The sequence below is a fragment of the Heteronotia binoei genome, chromosome 21 (assembly GCF_032191835.1).
Source record: "Heteronotia binoei isolate CCM8104 ecotype False Entrance Well chromosome 21, APGP_CSIRO_Hbin_v1, whole genome shotgun sequence".
In the NCBI taxonomy this organism is placed as follows: domain Eukaryota; kingdom Metazoa; phylum Chordata; class Lepidosauria; order Squamata; family Gekkonidae; genus Heteronotia; species Heteronotia binoei.
This window is the reverse complement of record NC_083243.1, coordinates 194,472,976-194,494,146: the sequence shown is the minus strand read 5'-3', so window position 1 is coordinate 194,494,146 and position 21,171 is coordinate 194,472,976. Positions and strand designations below refer to the sequence as shown.

General features: G+C 40.6%; 1 protein-coding gene across 1 annotated transcript in view; it reads left to right on the top strand.

Annotated features, from left to right (window-relative positions):
- The window catches only part of ESYT3 (extended synaptotagmin 3), a 92,623-nt gene that overhangs the window by 42,401 nt on the left and 29,051 nt on the right, over positions 1-21,171 (top strand). Inside the window, exons 7-9 of the mRNA XM_060262455.1 lie at positions 3,648-3,703; positions 4,901-5,021; positions 13,290-13,463. Of these exons, the coding sequence (XP_060118438.1) occupies positions 3,648-3,703; positions 4,901-5,021; positions 13,290-13,463 (351 nt within the window). The remainder of the gene's footprint in view (positions 1-3,647; positions 3,704-4,900; positions 5,022-13,289; positions 13,464-21,171) is intronic.

Sequence of the window (21,171 nt, the reverse complement as noted above, 5' to 3'; positions counted from 1 at the left end):
CTCAGATTAGGAATGGCTTTCCAGTGTAATATCCCCCTTTTGTTGTGGGTTCCCAGGTTAGAGTACTCACTAGGCACCAGTTCTAGATCTCTGAACAGACCAACGAAATATGTGCAGAAGCACTCCATAAAAAGTAGTTGTGCTGTTGATCAGCTGCAGCAGCACCACCTCCAGCAGAAATTGAACCACAGTAGAGATAGAGACCGTGACTGAAAGATCAATAGCCTCACAGATAATTAAGCACAGCCTCTCTGTGTTGCCTTTCCTAGAGCTTGTTGTGACCATCCAGTTTCTAACTACACATTCATCATACAAGGGCCCATGTATTTTGCTTGTTGTTGTTGTTCAGTTGCACAGTCGAGTCCGACTCTTTGCGATTCCAAGGACAAAGTCACGCAAGGTCCTCCTGTCTTCCACCATCCTCCAAAGCCTACTCAAATTCGTGTTTGTTACATCAGTAATGCTGTCCAGCCATCTCATCTTTTGCCGTCCCCTTCTTCTTTTGCCTTCTGTCTTTTTGCTTGTAGCCACTTTCTAATCTAAGCAGATGTTTGCCAAATATGCCTAAGCAATTCATTTTAGAGCTCAGATTATTCATTTTGGCGATGACACTGCAGGTTATTTTATAGCCGTGTAAAATAGGTCAAAGGGGAATAATGTGAGGCTATGAGAAGAATCCAGTGAAGTATATTATGAGCTTGATAAGCCACTTACATGGGAATTTAGTGGAAAATAAGTCAAATGAAAACAATCCTAAATCAGAATCTCTAAGAAATGAGAGAGCCCCTTCCCAATCTTAGTAGAAGTTACTGTTTTAATAACTACTCCCCATTTAAGAATACAGCAGGCAATATATACACATTTGGAAAAGTCATCTGAATTCACCATTACTTTGTGCCTCTTTTTATCATGTTATTAATTCCAAGAGCCAGTTTGGTGTAGTGGTGAAGTGTGCGGACTCTTATCTGGGAGAACCGGATTTGATTCCCCACTCCTCCACTTGCACCTGCTGGAATGGCCTTGGGTCAGCCATAGCTCTGGCAGAGGTTGTCCTTGAAAGGGCAGCTGCTGTGAGAGCCCTCTCCAGCCCCACCCACCTCACAGGGTGTCTGTTGTGGGGGAGGAAGGTAAAGGAGATTGTGAGCCGCTCTGAGACTCTTCGGAGTGGAGGGCGGGATATAAATCCAATATCTTCATCTACCTCACAGGGTGTCTGTTGTGGGGGAGGAAGGGAAAGGAGATTGTGAGCCGCTCTGAGACTCTTCGGAATGGAGGGCAGGATATAAATCCAATATCTTCTTCTTCTTCATCTTCAAGTAGACATAATTCATTAAGTGGCTCCTCACTACCTGTCATATACAAGGGGTTGTGGTTTTTTCTTCACAGAGGCATCATGCTACATAGCAATCAATTTGCAGAACTACTGTGTTTGGAAATACCCACTTGCTTAGACACCTATAGTGAATAAGAATCATATCTAGCTGACCAAGCAAGGGAATTTTTGGAAATGGGAACGGAGACTGTTGTGATATGGGCTGTCTAACCACAGTGTTGCCCTGAGGCTGCCCTGTTGTGTCTGGTCAAGTCTTACTTATGGAATTCATGATGGCTGATGTCATGCATCGATAATGGGCATAAGTGGGAAATGACTGCATGACTCCTCAAGGATTCAATGGCTGTGAATAATTTGAGCTCATTTAGAATGACTGTAACAAACCTCATGCCAAACTAAAAGGCCACACACATTAGAGATCAATTAAAATTAGAATTGCAGAGACTAACGGGCTGTGAAGTTACTCTAAGGTAAAATATTTGGGTGTGGAGATAACAACGAAGAATATTGATTTGTTCAAAAATAATTATGAGAAGCTATGGCATAAAATGGATGAAGATATGTTAAAGTGGAATAAACTTTATTTGTCACTGTAGGGTAGAATAGCCGCAATTAAAATGAATATTCTACCAAGAATAATGTATTTGTTTCAAACTATTCCGATTGTGAAAGACAGTAAACAATTTAATAGATGGCATAGAAAAATTTCAGAGTTTGTGTGGGCGGGGAAGAAACCAAGAATTAAAATGAAAATTTTAACAGATGCAAAAGAGAGAGGTGGATTTCAATTACCAGACTTAAAATTATATCATGAAGCGGTTTGCTTAGTATGGATAAAAGAATGGATAATGTTGTTAAACAAAAAACTCTTAGTGTTGGAAGGTCATGGAAATAAATTTGGCTGGCACGCTTATATGTATTATGGAGGGAAAAAGATAGACGCCTTTTTCTCTCACAGTTATATGAAACAGCTTGCTAAATACATGGATGAAATATAAGAAATATGGAATGAGAGAAAACCGTTATGGATAGTGCCAGCAGAAGTGATAAAAATAACAGCTGAGACAGGTGAAGAAAAGTGGTTGTCATATAATCAACTATTAAAAATACAAAGTGGCAAAATAGAATTGAAAACTGCTGAAGCGCTGAATAATAAATATGATTGGTTTCAAATGCAACAAATAAAGAGCTTGGTGGAGAATGACATTAAAACTGAAGGAATAAGAAAAGAGCAAACAGAAATGGAAAAAGTTCTGCTTGGAGACAACGAAAAATTAATTTCAAAATTATATAAATTACTTTTAAAATGGTCTACGGAAGATGAAGTAGTGAAATCTCAAATGATTAAGTGGGCAATTAATGTAAATAAAGAAATACAGATGGAAACTTGGGACTATTTGTGGAAGAACTCTATGAAGCTTTCGACATGTCATAGTATTAAAGAGAACTGTTTTAAAATGATGTATAGATGGTATATGACTCCTAAGAAATTGGCAAAGATGAATAATAAGATGCCAGACAGATGTTGGAAATGTAAAAAACATGAAGGTTCTTTCTACCATATGTGGTGGACTTGTGAAAGAGCAAAAAAGTATTGGCAGATGATTCAACAAAAAAATTATAGGATCTTGGGATATGAATTTAAGAAAGTTGCAGAGACTTTTCTGTTGCGATTACAAATGGAAAAATTTCCAAAAGAAGATAGAACTATAATTTGGTACTTGCTTTCAGCTTCTAGGACATTATATGCGCAGTTGTGGAAGCAAGAAAAAATACCAGAGAAATGGGATTGGATTGTAAAAGTTATGACATGGAGTGAAATGGACAAATTAACAAGAATTTTAAGAGACTATGATTTAGAAGTTTTTAAGATGGAGTGGAAAAAGTTGAGAAGATATGTAGAAAAAGAGTGAAAAAAGGACATTGGACAATTTTTGATAATGATTAAGTCTTAGAAAAAAGAAGAATATTAATTTTTGTTTTTATTAGTTAAGGGTACCTTTAAACATTAGTACTTTAAGTAAATAACACTGGCGGGGGTCAAGTAACGGGGGGAGGGGTGGGTAGAAAGTAATATATGGGATAGATAAAATAAATTATTAATGATGCAAGAAATATAATTTGTTACCGTATGTTACCAAATAAAATTGTTTTAACATTAAGAGATCAATTAAAATAATGTTGATCGACATCTTTAAAATTGTTGAAGGATCATGTTAACAGTGTTCATTTTAGTGGTGCTTTTTGTCCATTCTGCTTTTTCCATAATCATATAACCAAATAAATGTCTTTTATTTTTGATGCTCAATTTAAGCATTTGGAAATCAACTGGGCAGGACTGACAAACCTGTTAGACGCTCCAGGCATCAGGTGAGTGTTCATGTCTTGTCCGCTTAAAGATATCGGTAGTGCTATTCTGGTACTAGCCTGTTTGATAGTCTCCAGATAGAGACTGCTTGCTGCATGTGACCCAGTACACATGGTGGTCGTTTTGTCTGAAAGGGGCAACATTTGTAATTTCCTTTTTGGGACCATGTGTACTTGAACACTGATTTTTCCAGGGTTGTGATACATTTATATCAAGGCCGAAAATATGTCTATTACTCCTTTTACACAAAATTGCTATCGTGTGCATTAGGAGTAAAACCTGTGGTGCTCTTCTGCCATCCCTGTGCTCGTAATGCCTGAAAAGGACTGACTGCATGGCTGCTGTTTCATAGTGGTGGTTATAGGACGTGAACTGCCCCCTTTGCTTGTTTATACCCCATCTTTTCTCCCCAATGGCAATCCAAAACGAGTTTCATTCTTCTCCATTGTATCTCACTCTAACCACTGTGCCACATCAACAGATACCTGCAAGTGATTTTATGAAAACTCCACAAAGTTTGTATACGCAATACATATAGTGAGCCACTCTACACGTTACGGAACATTATGGCAGTCACTGATGTAATTGTGAAACAATATTAACTTGCGCTGTTATTTTGCTTTGTGAGCATTCAGCGGCTTAGCTCTGTGTCAATGGAGCTTTTGGTTGATTTTGCCATTACAGCCGAGTATCCTACACAGTGTCACACTTAAGCACGATAAAAATTTATTTGCAAGGTAAAATGAACCCATTAAATTTTCTTTTGCAAACAAGTTTATTTGTGTCATGGGTGTGAATGACATCTCCAGTCATTTTTGGATAACTGAACAAAAGCATTTCTGTATGACTTGTTCTGTAGTTTGCTTTTTTTAAACAACAAAATCTTGAGTGTTTCTGAGTAATCGGAATGTGAAAACCATATCCGTTACCATGTTTAGCTGTGAAATGCATTGCAATACAAGCTGAATATGAAGTTCGTTGTTTTCACATTTTAATCAGGTCTGACTGGATTGGTCTACACACACCCATGCTTGTGTTGGGATCTTGATGGCTCACCAACCATGATCCCACTAAATGCTTGTCTTTATACCTGTTTCTTATGGCTGTAGCTTTGGACATGATGGGCCATTATACATAGACAGTGTGCCACAATGATTTTTTAAAAACAATTAAACAGATTAAATATTTTCTCCTTTCAGTGCACTGTCTGATTCCGTAATCCAAGATCTCATAGCCTCCCGGTTGGTGTTGCCGAACAGAATTACTATCCCACTGAAAAAGGATATTAATGTGGCTGGTTTGCGGTTTCCTATTCCATATGTAAGTGTAACCTTAGAACTGGCCACTTAACTGAAGGTGTAAGGAAGGAAAGAGATTTGTTTGTGAATTTCTATCTTGCATGTTGAGTTTTGTTTTATTAAGGTCAAGAGATTGGCTAGCTGGCTTGTGCCATAGTATGGATGAATGCGGTAGAGGCTAAGCTCTGAACACTGTGGGGAACTGCTCGTTTTCTCTCCTTCTCATCCATCCAAGATAATGCATGGGATGGAGAAAGTAGAGAAAGAAGTACTTTTCTCCCTTTCTCACAATACAAGAACTTGTGGGCATTCGATGAAATTGCTGAGCAGACAGGTTAAAACGGATAAAAGGAAGTACTTCTTCACCCAAAGGGTGATTAACATGTGGAATTCACTGCCACAGGAGGTGGTGGCGTCCACAAGCATAGCCACCTTCAAGAAGGGGTTAGATAAAAATATGGAGCAGAGGTCCATCAGTGGCTATTAGCCACAGTGTGTGTGTGTGTGTGTGTGTGTGTGTGTATATATATATATATATATTTGGCCGCTGTGTGACACAGAATGTTGGACTGGATGGGCCATTGGCCTGATCTAACATGGCTTCTCTTATGTTCTATGTTCTTATGGGACTTTGCAGCAGAAATTAGATTTTGAAGAATTTTCTTGGGAGGGGGGAGTATAAACACAGGTCCATTTTTATTTCATTTATTTATTTTATTCGATTTTTAGCCCACCCTTCCCGTAGAACAGGCTCAGGGCAGGTCACACCATAAAAACAATCAACAGTAAAAAATACAATAAAAGACCAATTTAAAATATATAAAATCTAAAACTACAGAGTGACAGTAGAGACTAAAATGGCAGGTTCTGCCTCACAGCCATGGCCTCTTGTCCAGGTCCAGCAGATCTTATAGCCCTGGGATGGAATGAAGGAGGGAGGCCGGTAACAAGCGACGTCCACTCAGCTGAAAGCCTAGCGAAAGAGCTCTGTTTGACAGGCCCTGCAGAATAAAAAGCTTTTGAAATGTGTTTTTACACTAAAATATGAAAATGTGTTGAGACTTTTTTTGCCTACTAAGGTTAACAGCGTTGCAGTGCTCTAAGAACATTGAACACTGTTTAGGATTACATTGGCATCAATTGATGTGTTGTATGGGAATCCAGAAACTGCATTTGAAATTATTATTTTTTTTTTTTTTATGTCCAAAAACTTTTTTATTGAATTTAGTAAACATACAAATAAAGCAATCAATGACTGTATCTGCAATCATTCTTTGTGTATAAGCATAGCATACCAGTAGAAAACAGAATATATATATATACACAAAATACAAACAAAACAACACATACATACATTCACACATACATACATACTTGGCAGCTGAATTAAAAAATAAGTACTCTGTCCATATGTTAATTACATCAAATTAATAATGTCATAATATCTACCAGGAATACATGTACGCATCTGATCTACAGGACTAAAAGAAAATTTAAGAAATGGAAGCCACTTGTACATCAGAGAATCGTTACCTTCTGAATTATTTATATTGCATAAACTATCTGCTATCTTGTCCATAGCATAGACCTCCCAGATTTTAGCATACCAGGCTTTAACTGGAGGAATATTGGGAGATTTCCAAAATTGGGCTAACACCATTTTAGCAGCAGCTAGTAAAAGGGATATCAGGGATTTATTGAGAGAAGTAATAGAAATACCTTTCCAACAGTCAAGCAAAATGAGTTCCAATCTTAAGGGTAAACTATAGCCCGTGATATCCTTGATTTTTGCCACAATTACTGCCCAAAACGACTGCACCCTCGGGCAAGACCACCAGCAGTGTATAAATGTGCCCACCTCTCCACAATTTTTCCAACATTTGGAGGATTGATTTATCGCCATATGGCTTAATCTCTGAGGTGTTAAATACCACCGGAACAAAATTTTTTGAGTTTGTAATTGTATATTCAATGATTTTGAAACAAACGAAGGAGATGACCAGATTTGTTGCCAAACATCCTCCTGAAAATTAATTGAACTATTCCTTTGCCAAATTTCTTGATAGGATAACAAATCAACAGCATCAATGTCTAGCAAACCCTTATAGATAAATGAAATCAGTCCCTTCCGCTTTAAAAAAGGAGATTGTAGCAAGGATTCAAAGAAAGTAAGAGGTCGATTGAAATTGTATTTCTTTGAGAGTGATGTCACCAAGTTGTTAATTTGCAAGTATTCAAACCATGGGATTTTCGTCCCACCAGTTTTCTCTTCTAAAGATTTTTTGTCGAGCACTTTTCCATTGGACAAAATATCCACAAACCTATAAAGATTATATTTTTTCCAAATTGGAAAAGACTTGTAAAAAAACCCCGGTTGAAACCAAGAAACATCCATAAAATGAGATAGTGGAGACATAGGAGGGGCTAAAAAGAGGCGGCGTTTGTCCCAAATCTGAAAAATGGCTTTAAGGAAAAGGTTGGAGGAGATATTAGGAGGTCTCTTCTTTGGAAATTCCCATAATGTAGATTGAAACGATTTGTTATTTAGATAGGTATCTTCTAGGACCTTCCAGCCTGAATTTAAATCAGCATCATGGTATCTGACAAGGCCTCCTAAAATGGCAGCTTCATAAAATTTATGCAGATCCGGAAGAGCCAGACCACCTGAGGATTTAGAACGAATAAGAGTTGCATACCCTATTCTAGATAAGCCCTTGTTCCAAATGTATCTTAAGAACGAACGACGCCAACCCACAAATAAGTCCTCAGGAATAAGAATAGGAATGGCTCGAAATAAAAACAGAAATTTGGGAAAAATAAAAGATTTAATAATCTGAATTTTTTCATTCCAGGGAATGAGTGAAGAATTTTTATTCTTTTGCATAGTAAGAATGTCCTTAATCAATAAATGATGATTGACTTTAAAAATATCTCCCAATTTTAAAGGTATATTGATCCCCAAATATGTCCAATATCTATCCATTTTTTTGAAGTGATAATTTGAGTAGATGGAATCTTGGAGAGCATCTGAAATTGTGATGGGATAAAGAATGGTTTTAGATGGGTTTACTCGAAGACCCGATATAGAAGAAAATACAGATAATAAATCAAAGACAGCTGGTAAAGAAGTCTTAGGTTTTGTAACAAAAAGCACTAGGTCATCTGCAAACAAAGACACCTTAATTTGTTTCTTTCTAATAGGGATACCAGCAATAATATTGGTATTACGGATAGCATTAGCAAGAGGTTCAATTGCAATTGCAAAAAGCAGAGGAGACAAGGGGCAACCTTGCCTCGTCCCTCTGAAAAGATTAAATTCTTCAGAATCCAAATTATTAATAGAAAGAATAGCAGAAGGCGACTTATATAAAGAATGGATTATCTTCAGAAAATTCGGGCCAAAATTCATTTTCTGCAGTAAGGTTGTAAGATAAGGAACTTCAACGGAATCAAAGGCTTTTTCAAAATCAATAGACAAGATAAAGGAAGACTCAATATTAAATTTCCGGCAGTATTGAATAACATCAAGGACCATTCTAGTATTGTCCGTTAACTCACGGTGTGGGATAAAGCCCGATTGGTCAGGATGAATGTAGTTCCCTATAAAAGTATTAAGCCTAGCCACCAGGGCTGCTGTAAAAATCTTGTAATCGCAATTAAGGAGTGATATCGGCCTGTATGAACTAGGGTCTAGCAAGTCTTTGTCTTTCTTTGGAAGAAGAATGATTTTTGCCTGTGACCAAGTAACTGGAAAAGAACCAGACTGTACAAACTGATTACAGGCGTCCGCCAAGATGGGAGCCAACAAAGTATTAAAAAATTTATAAAATTCTGGTATAAAGCCATCTCGGCCTGGAGATTTATTGGATTTCATAGACTTGATAGTCTCCTGTATTTCAAGTGCAGTAAAAGGTTTGTCCAAAAGGGATTTAACCTCAGGAGAAACAGGCTTAATAACTGAGTGAGTGTCTAAAAAAGATGAAATAAGGTCTGATGCTGGATGCTGGGAGGAATATAGAGATGAATAGTATTTTTTAAAAACTCCTACAATATCCTTAGTGGAATGTTTCAAGGTACCGGATTTAGAACGAATGGAAGAAATAGCCATTGAGGATATTCTCTTTTTAACCTTCCATGATAGGAGTTTAAGGGATTGAGGAGTTCGAAACCAATATTTTTGTTTTATATAAGCCATTTGTTTTTGAATCTTGGAGACGTCAAAAGATTCTAATTTTTTCCTTTCTATAAGAAGTTTTGAATAAGTTTTTTTGCTACCAAATTTTTTAAATTTCTCTTCCAATTTGGTAATGTTGGCAACCAAATCTGATCTAATTTTGTCTTTTTCTTTTTTATACGAAGAGGCAATAGCCAAAAATCTACCACGAATTACAGCTTTAAACGAGTCCCAAACTATATGCTGAGGTACTCCACACTCAGTATTGAATTGAAAAAATTCTTTAATGTCTTTTTCAATGGAATCTGTAACCGATTTCATAGACAGTAGTTTACTATCCAATCTCCAATTAAAAGAAAAAGATCTTTCAGTGATTCCTGACATATAACCTTCCAACCATGCATGATCAGACCAAATCATTGGGCCAATGTCTACTTTAAAAAAAAGGTTAGAAATAGAATCCGAAACTAAAAGAAAATCTATTCTGGAATAAGTTTGATGACGAGAAGAAAAGAAGGTATAGTCTCTTTCTTTTGGATGCCTGCTTCTCCAAATGTCTGACAGATTATAGGATTGAAAGATTTGAGCTAAATCATTTTGGCCATTCGAATCTTTTGATTGAGACCATTTATTGGCAGATAGAGGTAGCAGGCTTTTTTGAGATCTATCTAAAGAAGGATTGACAACATAGTTGAGATCTCCTCCCAAAATAATGGGCCCTTTATGAAAAGTTTGAAGTTGTGACAACGTATCTTTAATAAATGCAATTTGTCCATCATTTGGAGCATACACCGATGCCAGAGTATAAGGGCTACCATTAAAGACCCCATTGATAAAAATATACCGACCCCTAGGGTCAATTGAGGAATTTTCAAAAGTGAATTGGACTGATTTACCTATTAAGATGGCCACACCTCTTGCTTTGGAGGACCCGTAAGCTTGAAATTGATGAGCAAAAAATTTTGACTGGAAGACCTTGGGCTGGTTACCCTTAAGGTGAGTTTCTTGCAAAAAAACTATATCTGGTTTCTGATGAGAGATGGCAGAGGCAACCCGTTTTTTCTTAATTAAATTATTTAGCCCATTACAGTTTAGAGATAGAAATTTCAAGTGGCACTCTGCCATAATTGAAAGAGGAAATAACCAAGGTTATCAAAATTATTGCAATTCATAGCTTTGAACCCAGGTGCCACCAGGATAGCTAGAGGCGAATCCTGTAGATCAAATTTCAAAGGTATGAGGACAGATTTCAGATCAAAGGCTTTAAAAAACTTCCAACTAAATCCATAATAATTCAATACAGTTATGCTGCCCGTAACACAAACAAAAAACCATAACCAACACCAGTGGTCTAGCATTAACAGACACTAGCCACTAACTCACCCTCCAACTCTGTTAACCCAAACTTGGGAAAACAACAACTATTTACTTAAAAGGATAAATTTGAAGCGGAAGTCTTCGTTACTGAAGACACCACACAACTAGCAACAACTACCAAATGGAGCTAATTAAAAAAAACTGAAGTTCTCCATTCTCCCTCTCTGCCAAAAATGCTTATATTTAACACTATCAACCCAGCAAAAATAAAATTTATAAACAGAATAACAGAGCCAAATGTATAGAAAGTTTATAATGAAAGGCCAAACAAAGCTGATCGAGTCAAGGCTAAAATGCCTAGAAAGCCACATATAATAAAACCTGTGCCTTTTACCAACTCAGGTTAGTGAATTAAAGATAATTACAGGCAAACTAATATACCATGTGTAACAGCATCAGATCTCGATCACAAAGTTATTGTAAGACTTAAGACACTATGATAAAAATACAATGAAACTTTAAACAGAACTATGAACGCTATTAAATACTGGTCTCCCCAAACACTCCCCACCAACTATCCTTCAGCCACTTATAAGCCTATGTAGGGAGATATGATGGTGAGGGAAACAAGTTTCCAAACCTTCATAGTAGCATAAGGCACAAACTGACACACACATACATTCCCTACCCACCCTCTGTCTCACAGATTCATTTCCATTCAACAATTCACACAGGAAGGGAAAAGGTCCTGACAATTCATTAACTCATAGTAGAAAGAAATATATTGATATAAAACCCTAGTCATACTATTCAAGTTTCTCACTCTGATCTACCCCCCCTCACTCACTCTCTCTCCCTCCCTCTCTCCCACTCCCTCACTCAACACCCAGCCTCCCCATTCCAGCTCCTACTCAAACCATATATTCCAAGTCACCCCATTCTTCCAATCATGCATACCCAATCAACCAAGAAGATTTCCTTTAATGAGTTGAATTGAATTAATAACTCCCTCACATTCATAACATTGTGTTCAAAAGATATAAATAACCAAAAAAAAAAAAGGGGGGGGGACCCCCCAATTTCGTATATAAACATTGCTTCATAGGCACGAAACAATCATCAGCATATTTCTAAGCCGTGACAGAGTTACACGTAGGCAAAGCTTATAAGTCAGCAGTTCAGTAGGCAAAGCTTATATGTCAGGGGAAAAAAAAAAAGAAAGGGGGGGGGGGACGTCAAGAATCCACACAAAAAAGGGAAGATTTCTGCATAGCAACAGTTCCAGTGTTTAGCTTCTAGGAGAAACAGGCCGATCAGGACGGTTCATAGGCACCCGACGCCATCTAGTGTCTGAAGTTATTGAGTGAACATGTGAAACTGCTTCTATAAGGCCGGTGGGAACAGGAAGATTCAAATCTCTCAGCATGCTTAGGCCTGAGTCAAGGCCTCCAGCGACAAGCGACCGATCCTGTACAGTAACTTGCAGCTTGTACGAAGCAACCCATCGATATCTGATGTTTTCCCTGTTCAGGATTTCAATAATTGGCTTCAAAATTTTCCGCCTTTGCAAGGTTTCAGAAGACAAATCCTGTAGAATTTGGATGTTGTAATCTCCTAGCAGAAGTGGATTTATAGCCCGGGCTTTTTGCAGCAGCTTGGATTTAACTGAGGCAGAAGAGAAACGGACTAAAATGTCCCTAGGCAACGAAGTTTTCTGTGTGCGCAAAGGGCCAATTCTATATGCAGCCTCCAGGGCACAAAGATCAGATTCAGAAAAACCCAATGCCTTTGATAGCCAGGAGGCTATAAGAGATTTTAGGTCAGAGGGAGAGGCAGAGTTCTCGGGGAGCCCGCGAATTTTAACATTCCCCATTTTCAGTTGGTTCTCAAGTGCAATAATTTTATCAGTGGCCCATTCATCTCTTTTATAAAAATACTGAGTGTCCTCCTGCACAGCACATGCCATGTTAAAAGCAGAATCTGCAGTCTCTGCCACCTTCTCTAAGGACGTTTTGAAACCCTCCAACTGAGCAGAAAGGGGCTGGATCATGGCAGATATTTTGTCAGTCATATTTTTTTCCAGTTTTTGAAAAGCCTCCATTACCTCAGAACGAAATGAAGCTAGGTCTGCTGCTGTGTTCTCCCCTTCTCCCGACGCCATCTTGCTTGCAGGGCTGCTTGCTTTTCCTGAGGCCTTAGCCTTAGGCTTTTTGGGAAAATAGTCTTTAACAGAGTTCCTTGGGTTTCTTTTTGATCTGGATTTTTGACCATCTACTGTTCCCATACTAATTAAAGAAAAAAAAGAAAACAAACAACAACGCTGGGCGCTTGCTTAAGTGGATTTGGCAGGGGTAAGTAAGGAGCTCTGTTTTCAGGCGTCCATTCCCTATGCGTGCGACGCCACGCCCCCGCATTTGAAATTATGATGGTATATTAGGCATGTGTCTCATATTCAATACCTATTATTCTATTAGTTTTCTGTATTTATTATATATTAAATAGAAATTTGCATCCTTAGTTTTAAGGTGCAGAATATATCCACTGACAATGAATGTGTGTTTTGGCTGAGTTAATAGTACGTTGCAATCTTGGTTGCTTGGGTTTGACATCAATATAGATCCTTTGATGGATTAGTAGCAATAACTTAGCATACATTTCATTAAACTGCTTCTGTAATGAGAAATAGTGCCTGCTGTATTTGCTTTCCTAGTCAGAGTATTTAAACTGCATGCCTTGGTAAACATTTTAAAGTGTGCCTTGTATTTTATTGTATCTTATTGTGGGTGTTTCTTTTTGAAGGGAGTAATAAGAGTGCACCTGTTAGAAGCTGAGAAACTTGTCCAGAAAGATCACTTTCTTGGGGCAATCCGGGGGAAGTCGGACCCTTATGCCCTTCTTCGAGTTGGCTTGGTGCAGTTCCGAAGCAAGACCATTCAAAGAAACCTGAATCCTGTCTGGAATGAAACCTTTGAGGTGGGGCCTACTTACAACACTTATTTAGCTACAAGAAGAAAGCTGATAGTTTTGCTTAAAGACTGTATTTAAAAATTAGCTTGTTTTTAAAGTAGCCCATCTCGGAAACAAAGTTCCTTTTCTATGGCATAAATATAATTGAATCAGAGTTAAACAGTCTGTCCCATGTAACATATTTCACTATTCACAGTCTTATTGCTTTCCCAAAAACCATTAGTTGGAGAAAAGGTTAGTCGTGATAATCTGTGGAAAGAAAAACCAATAAATGTTTTGCTTGTTTACTGTTTCTCTGATCAATTAAAATGGGAAGAGCAAATCATAGAATCATATAGTTGGAAGGAATCTTCAAGGTCATCTAGTCCAACCCCCTGCACAATGCAGGAAATTCACAAATACCACCCCCCCACACACACACACCCAGTGACCCCTGCTGTATGCTCTGCTGATGGCAAAAAAAAAACCCCTCAAGGAACCCTTTCCAAACTGGCCTGGAGAAAAATTGCTGCCTGAACCCAAAGTGGTTCAACCTCCAAGGAAGGAGAGCCCACCACCTCCCAAGGAAGCCTGTTCCACTGAGGAACCCCTCTAATGGTCAGGAAGTTCTTCCTAATGTTTAGCTGAAATACCTTTTGATTCAATTTCAACCCATTAGTTCTGGTCCAACCTTCCGGGGCAACAGAAAACAAGTCTGCACCATCCTCTATAGGACACGGTGCTGCAGCCAGAATCTTTTTCGGTTAGGGGGGCTTTTTGAAAATTGAGGGGGTACCTGAATTTTTAAAAAGCACACCCACCTTAAAAATCTCCACTGTGCCCGCACCCAATCTTTCCTCCCCACTGCCCCACCCCCGCCATGGCTTGAGGGCTGCCCCTGGAGGGATGGTGTGGCTTGTGACCTCTGCTGCTTTGCAGCCTCCTCCTCCCCCCACCATTCAAATTGTACTAGAGGTGTGGCAGGAGCAGCTCCCAGAGCAATTTAAAGACCCCATCTGCCAGCTGGTCACTAGGCCCTTTAAATGCCACAAGGAAGCAGGTGGATGCTCCTGCCGGATGATGGCATGGTTTGAATCACAGGGGAGAGGCAGCGGGAGAGGCCCTAGGGCTGTTTGCGGCCCTGAGTTGGGGTCCCAACAAAGAAATCAGGGGCAGGGCCCCCACGGGCCCTCCGTAACTATAGGCCTGATATGACAGCCCTTCAAGTACTCGAAGATGGTGATCATATCACCCCTCAGTCATCTCCTCTCCAGGCTAAATATACACAACTCCTTCAACCTTTCCTCATAATACTCGGTTTTCAGACCCCTCAACATCTTCATTGCCCTACCCTAGATACATTCCAGCTTGTCTTTATCCTTCTTAAATTCTGTTGCCCAAAACTGAACACAATATTCTAGTTGAGATCTAACCAGAGCAGACGCCATCACTTCATGTGATCTGGAAACTATACTTCTGTTTGTACAGCTCAAAATTCATGTTCAGTGTATGGCCCACTAAGACCCCTAGATCCCAGTTTGTTGTATTGTTTAAGTGTGCAGACTCTTATCTGGAAGAACCAGGTTTGATTCCCCACTCCTCCACTTATAGCTGCTGGAATGGCCTTGGGTTAGCCATAGCTCACAGGGTGTCTGTTGTGTGGAGAGAAGATATAGGACAGGGGTGGCCAATGGTAGCTCTCCAGATGTTTTTTGCCTACAACTCCCATCAGCCCCAGCCATTGGCCATGCAGGCTGGGGCTGATGGGAGTTGTAGGCAAAAAACATCTGGAGAGCTACCATTGGCCACCCCTGATATAGGAGATTGTAAGCCACTCTGAGTCTCTAATTCAGAGAGAAGGGCAGGATATACATCTGTAGTCTTCTTTTCATGCATACTACTGCCAAGACATGTCTCTTCCATACTGTAATGATGCATTTGATTTTCCCTACCTAAATGCAGAACTTTATATATATTCCCATTAAAATTCATTTTATTTGTTTTAGCGTAGTTTCCCAGCCTGTCGAGATCATCCTGTATCCTGACTCTGTCTTCTGCTATATTTGCTACCCCTCCCGATTTAGAATCATCTGCAAATTTAATATTTCCTCTATTCCTTCATAAGAACATAAGAACATAAGAGAAGCCATGTTGGATCAGGCCAACGGCCCATCAAGTCCAACACTCTGTGTCACACAGTGGCAAAAAATGTTATATACACACATACACTGTGGCTAATAGCCACTGGTGGACCTGTGCTCCATACACTGTGGCTAATAGCCACTGATGGACCTGTGCTCCATATTTTTATCTAAACCCCTCTTGAAGGTGGCTATACTTGTGGCCGCCACCACCTCCTGTGGCAGTGAATTCCACATGTTAATCACCCTTTGGGTGAAGAAGTACTTCCTTTTATCCGTCTTAACCTGTCTGCTCAGCAATTTCATCAAATGCCCACGAGTTCTTGTATTGTGAGAAAGGGAGAAAAGTACTTCTTTCTCTACTTTCTCCATTCCATGCATTATCTTGTAAACCTCTATCATGTCACCCCGCAGTCGACGTTTCTCCAAGCTAAAGAGTCCCAAGCGTTTCAACCTTTCTTCATAGGGAAAGTGCTCCAGCCCTTTAATCATTCTAGTTGCCCTTCTCTGCACCTTCTCTAAAGCTATAATATCCTTTTTGAGGTGCGGCGACCAGAACTGCACACAGTACTCCAAATGAGACCGCACCATCGACTTATACAGGGGCATTATGATACTGGCTGATTTGTTTTCAATTCCCTTCCTAATAATTCCCAGCATGGCATTGGCCTTTTTTATTGCAAACGCACACTGTCTTGACACTTTCAGTGAGTTATCTATCATGACCCCAAGATCTCTCTCTTGATCAGTCTCTGCCAGTTCACACCCCATCAACTTGTATTTGTAGCTGGGATTCTTAGCCCCAATGTGCATTACTTTGCACTTGGCCACATTGAACCGCATCTGCCACGTTGACGCCCACTCACCCAGCCTCAACAGATCCCTTTGGAGTTCCTCACAATCCTCTCTGGTTCTCACCACCCTGAACAATTTAGTGTCATCCGCAAACTTGGCCACTTCACTGCTCACTCCGAACTCTAAATCATTTATGAACAAGTTAAAAAGCATGGGACCCAGTACCGAGCCCTGCGGCACCCCACTGCTTACCGTCCTCCACTGCGAAGACTGCCCATTTATACTCACTCTCTGCTTCCTATTACTCAGCCAGTTTTTGATCCACAAGAGGACCTGTCCTTTTACTCCATGATTCTCAAGCTTTCTAAGGAGCCTTTGATGAGGAACTTTATCAAAAGCTTTCTGGAAGTCAAGGTAAACAACATCTATCGGGTCTCCTTTGTCCACATGTTTGTTCACCCCCTCAAAGAAATGCAACAGGTTAGTGAGGCAAGATCTTCCCTTGCAGAACCCATGCTGAGTCTTCCTCAATAACCCGTGTTCATCAATGTGCCTACTCATTCTGTCCTTGATAATGGTTTCTACCAACTTTCCCGGTATTGAAGTCAGACTGACTGGCCTGTAGTTTCCCGGATCTCCTCTGGAACCTTTTTTAAAGATGGGGGTGACATTTGCTACCTTCCAGTCCTCAGGAATGGAGGCAGATTTCAATGAAAGATTACAGATTTTTGTTAGAAGATCCACAAGTTCAACTTTGAGTTCCTTCAGAACTCTCGGATGTATGCCATCCGGACCCGGTGACTTATTAGTTTTTAATTTGTCTATCAGTTGTAGGACCTCCTCATTTGTCACCTCAATCTGACTCAGGTCTTTCAACACCCCTTCCAAAATTAGTGGTTCTGGGGCGGGCAAAAAGTTCTCGTCTTCTACAGTGAAGACGGAGGCAAAAAATTCATTTAGCTTTTCAGCCATTTCCCTATCCTCCTTCAGTAATCCTTTTACCCCATGGTCATCCAAGGGCCCCACTGCCTCCCTGGCTGGTTTCCTACTTCTAATATATTTGAAGAAAGTTTTATTGTTGGTCTTTATGTTTTTTGCAATATGCTCCTCATAGTCCCTTTTTGCCTGCCTGATCACAGTCTTGCATTTGATTTGCCACAGCCTGTGTTCCCTTTTACTAATCTCACTTGGACTGGTTTTCCACCGCTTAAAGGAGTCCTTCTTACCTTTTACAGCTTCCATTACTTTATTTGTTAACCACGCAGGCCTTTTCTTATGCCTGTTTGTGCCTTTCCTAACTTGTGGTATGTATTTTATCTGAGCTTCTAGGATTATAGTTTTAAATAGCGTCCAAGCTTTCTCAAGGGTTTTGACCGTATGTACCTTTCCTTTCAGTTTCTTCCTCACATGCCTCCTCATCTCAGTGTATTTACCCCTTTTAAAGTTAAACGTGGTTGTGGTGGTCTTTTTGGACAACTCCCTATTTATACAAACGGTGAAATCAATAACATTATGGTCACTGCTCCCAAGCGGCGCAATCACTTTTACATCTCTCACCAAGTCTTGGGCATTACTTAGGACCAAATCCAGGATCGCCCCACCCCTGGTAGGTTCTGAGACCATCTGCTCCATAGCACAGTCATTGAGAGCATCAAGAAACTCAATCTCTTTCTCTCGACCAGAACACATATTGACCCAATCAATCTGCGGGTAGTTAAAATCACCTATTACAACACAGTTTTTACGTTTAGCCGCTATCTTTAAGCCTTCCATCATATTATAATCGTCCTCTCTCTTTTGATTTGGTGGGCGATAACAAACTCCCATAGTTAAATTTCCTTTTGGGCCCTCTATTTCAACCCAAAGCATTTCTAAAAGTGAATCTAATTCTCTGATCTCAGCCTTACTGGACCGTATATCCTCTCTGACATACAGAGCCACCCCACCTCCAACCCTTCCCTCCCTATCCTTCCGATATAGCTTATATCCAGGAATCACCGTGTCCCACTGATTCTCCTCATTCCACCAAGTTTCTGAAATTCCCACAATGTCTATGTTTTCTCCCAGCACTAAACATTCCAATTCACCAATTTTACTTTGAACACTTCTAGCATTTGCATACAAACATCTATAATTTCCCAGGCGAGCTAGGCCCGCCACCTTCCTCCTGCCGCCTCGAGACACTGGCAGACAGTCCATATTGTTTGTCACCTTCACAGTGGACAACTCCGGTCCGTTACCCGGTAGAAAAATAGCAGCTAACCCTTCATCTCTTTGAGACGAGTCCTCCCGAACCAGAGACATTTCATCTCCTGTCGGCTTTCCCCCAAGATTTAGTTTAAAAACTGCTCTGCCACCTTTTTGATTTTAAGCGCCAGCAGCCTGGTTCCATCCGGGGACAAGTGGAGACCGTCTCTTTTGTACAGCTCCCGCTTGTTCCAGAAAGCATCCCAGTGCCTAACAAACTTAAACCCTTCCACCTTACACCATCGTCTCATCCACACATTGAGACTTCTAATTTGTGCCTGTCTCTCCTGCCCTGCACGTGGAACAGGTAGCACTTCCGAGAAGGCTACCTTGGAGGTCCTGGCCTTAAGTCTCCCGCCTAGCAGCCTAAATTTTTCCTCCAGGACCTCACGACTGCATTTCCCCACATCGTTGGTGCCAACATGCACCACGACCACAGGCTCCTCCCCAGCACTGTCTATCAGTCTATCTACTACATGCGTAATGTCCGCTACCTTCGCACCAGGCAGGCAAGTCACCATACGGTCAGTACGCGGTTTCGCCACCCGGCTGTCTACTTGCCTAATGATCGAATCACCAACTACCAATACCCCCCCTCTCCCCCTGCTCAGGGATGGTTCCTTGGCGCGAAAGGATTCCCGCTCACCGACCGAAGAAGAGGTCCCTTCTGAGGGCGCATTCCCCTTATCCTCAGCACGGTGCCCTGTTCCCTCTCGACCCTCACGCTCTCTGGCAGCAACGGGGCTGCTACGTTCAGAGCGGGGCTCATCTAATACGCCCCCGAGAGTCTTCCCCAAGTGCCTAACTGACCGTCTCTGCTTCTCCAGGGCAGTCACCTCGGCCTCAAGGGTACGAACTCGTTCCCTGAGGACCAGGAGCTCCTTGCATCGAGCACACACCCAAGACTTCTGTCCTTTGGGCAGATAGTCATACATGTGACACTCAGTGCAAAACACTGGAAAGCCCCCAACCCCCTGCTGGCATTCTATCTTCATTGTATATATATATATATATTAAAATATACAGTCCTCTTTAAATGCTGTTTAAGTGGCTCCCCTTCTGGCGGGTCAACTTACCTAAACTTACCTTATTCATCCAAATCATTTATAAAGATGTTGAACAAAACAGGCCCCAATACAGATCCTTGAGGCATTCCATTTGTTACTCCTCTCCAAGAGGATGAGGAACTATTCACAAGCACTCTTTGGGTGCAATCTGTCAGCCAGTTACATATCCACCTAACAGTAATAGGATCCAAACCACATTTTACCAACTTATCAACAAGGATAGTATGCAGAACTTTACTGAAATCCAGATAAACTATGTCTACAGAATTCTCCTGATCCAGCAAGATAGTAACTTTCTCAAAAAAAGAGATAAGATTAGTCTGACATGACTTGTTCTTCAGAAATCCATACTGGCTCTTAGTAATCATAGCCATCTTTTCTAAATTCTCAAGGACTGACTGATTATTTGTTCTAAAACTTTTTCAGGTATAGATGTCAAGCTGATGGGTTAGTAGTTACCCAGATCCATGTTTTTCCCCTTCTTGAAGATGGGGACATTCGCCCCCCCCCTCCAATATTCAGGCACCTCACTTGTTCTTCAAGAATTCTCAAGGTTAATGGCTAGAGGCTTAGAAATTACATCCAAAAGTTATTTTTAGTACCTTTGGATGCAGTTCAACTAGCCCTGAGGACATTGTTTCATTTAAATAAACTAGGTGTTGATATACTATCCCTATGCTGATCCTAGGCTGGAACTCCATTCCCTCATCATGTGTTCTGCTTTTGACATGTTGAGCACTGTTACCCTTGCAAGAAAAGACTGAGGAAAAAGGAATTGAGCAGTTCTGCCCTCTCTTCATGACCTCTCTTCATCACTGTTATTTCACTTTTTTTGTCCCTGCAATGGGCCTGCCATGTCCTTGCTCTTTTTCTTACTTTGAACATAAGAAAAGAACTCTTGTTTGTTGTTTTTAGCATCTCTCACTAGCCTAAGCTCATACTGAACTTTAGCTGTCCTAACCTTCTCTCAGCAAGCACTGGTTATTTGTTTATAGTTTCAGAAACAGGATGGAATCTCTTCTCTTCTATTAACCCTGCCCTCCTCTTCTGTTCCGGTCTGTTTCTGAAATGATGTTGCAATAAAACAGGCTGCTCAGCTTTGTGAATCTTGATTTCAGATTTGTGTCCATTCATCTCTCGGTATACCCAGGCCACGAAGGTACTGGGTTCAGCTGCTGATCAGTAGTTGGCAGGGTTGTGCCACTGGGCTGGTCACTATTAGATTGGCATAGGGCTCTGATGCTTAGCACCAGTGCATTCGATGCACCGTTTCTGTGCTGCAGTCCTTGCAGAAAGCACCCCCCTAGGCTTGTAATTCCGAGAGATTCTTGGATTTAAACTAAGATCCTTTGTGTGTGGCACTGCCACAGCCACAGTGGCACTTGTTCTGCTGGGCACATGGCACTGTTATACTCCTTGCAAACAAGCATCCTCATCACAGTTGACTTTCCACTGCAGAGATTCTCTAGAAAAATCTGCTGCCTG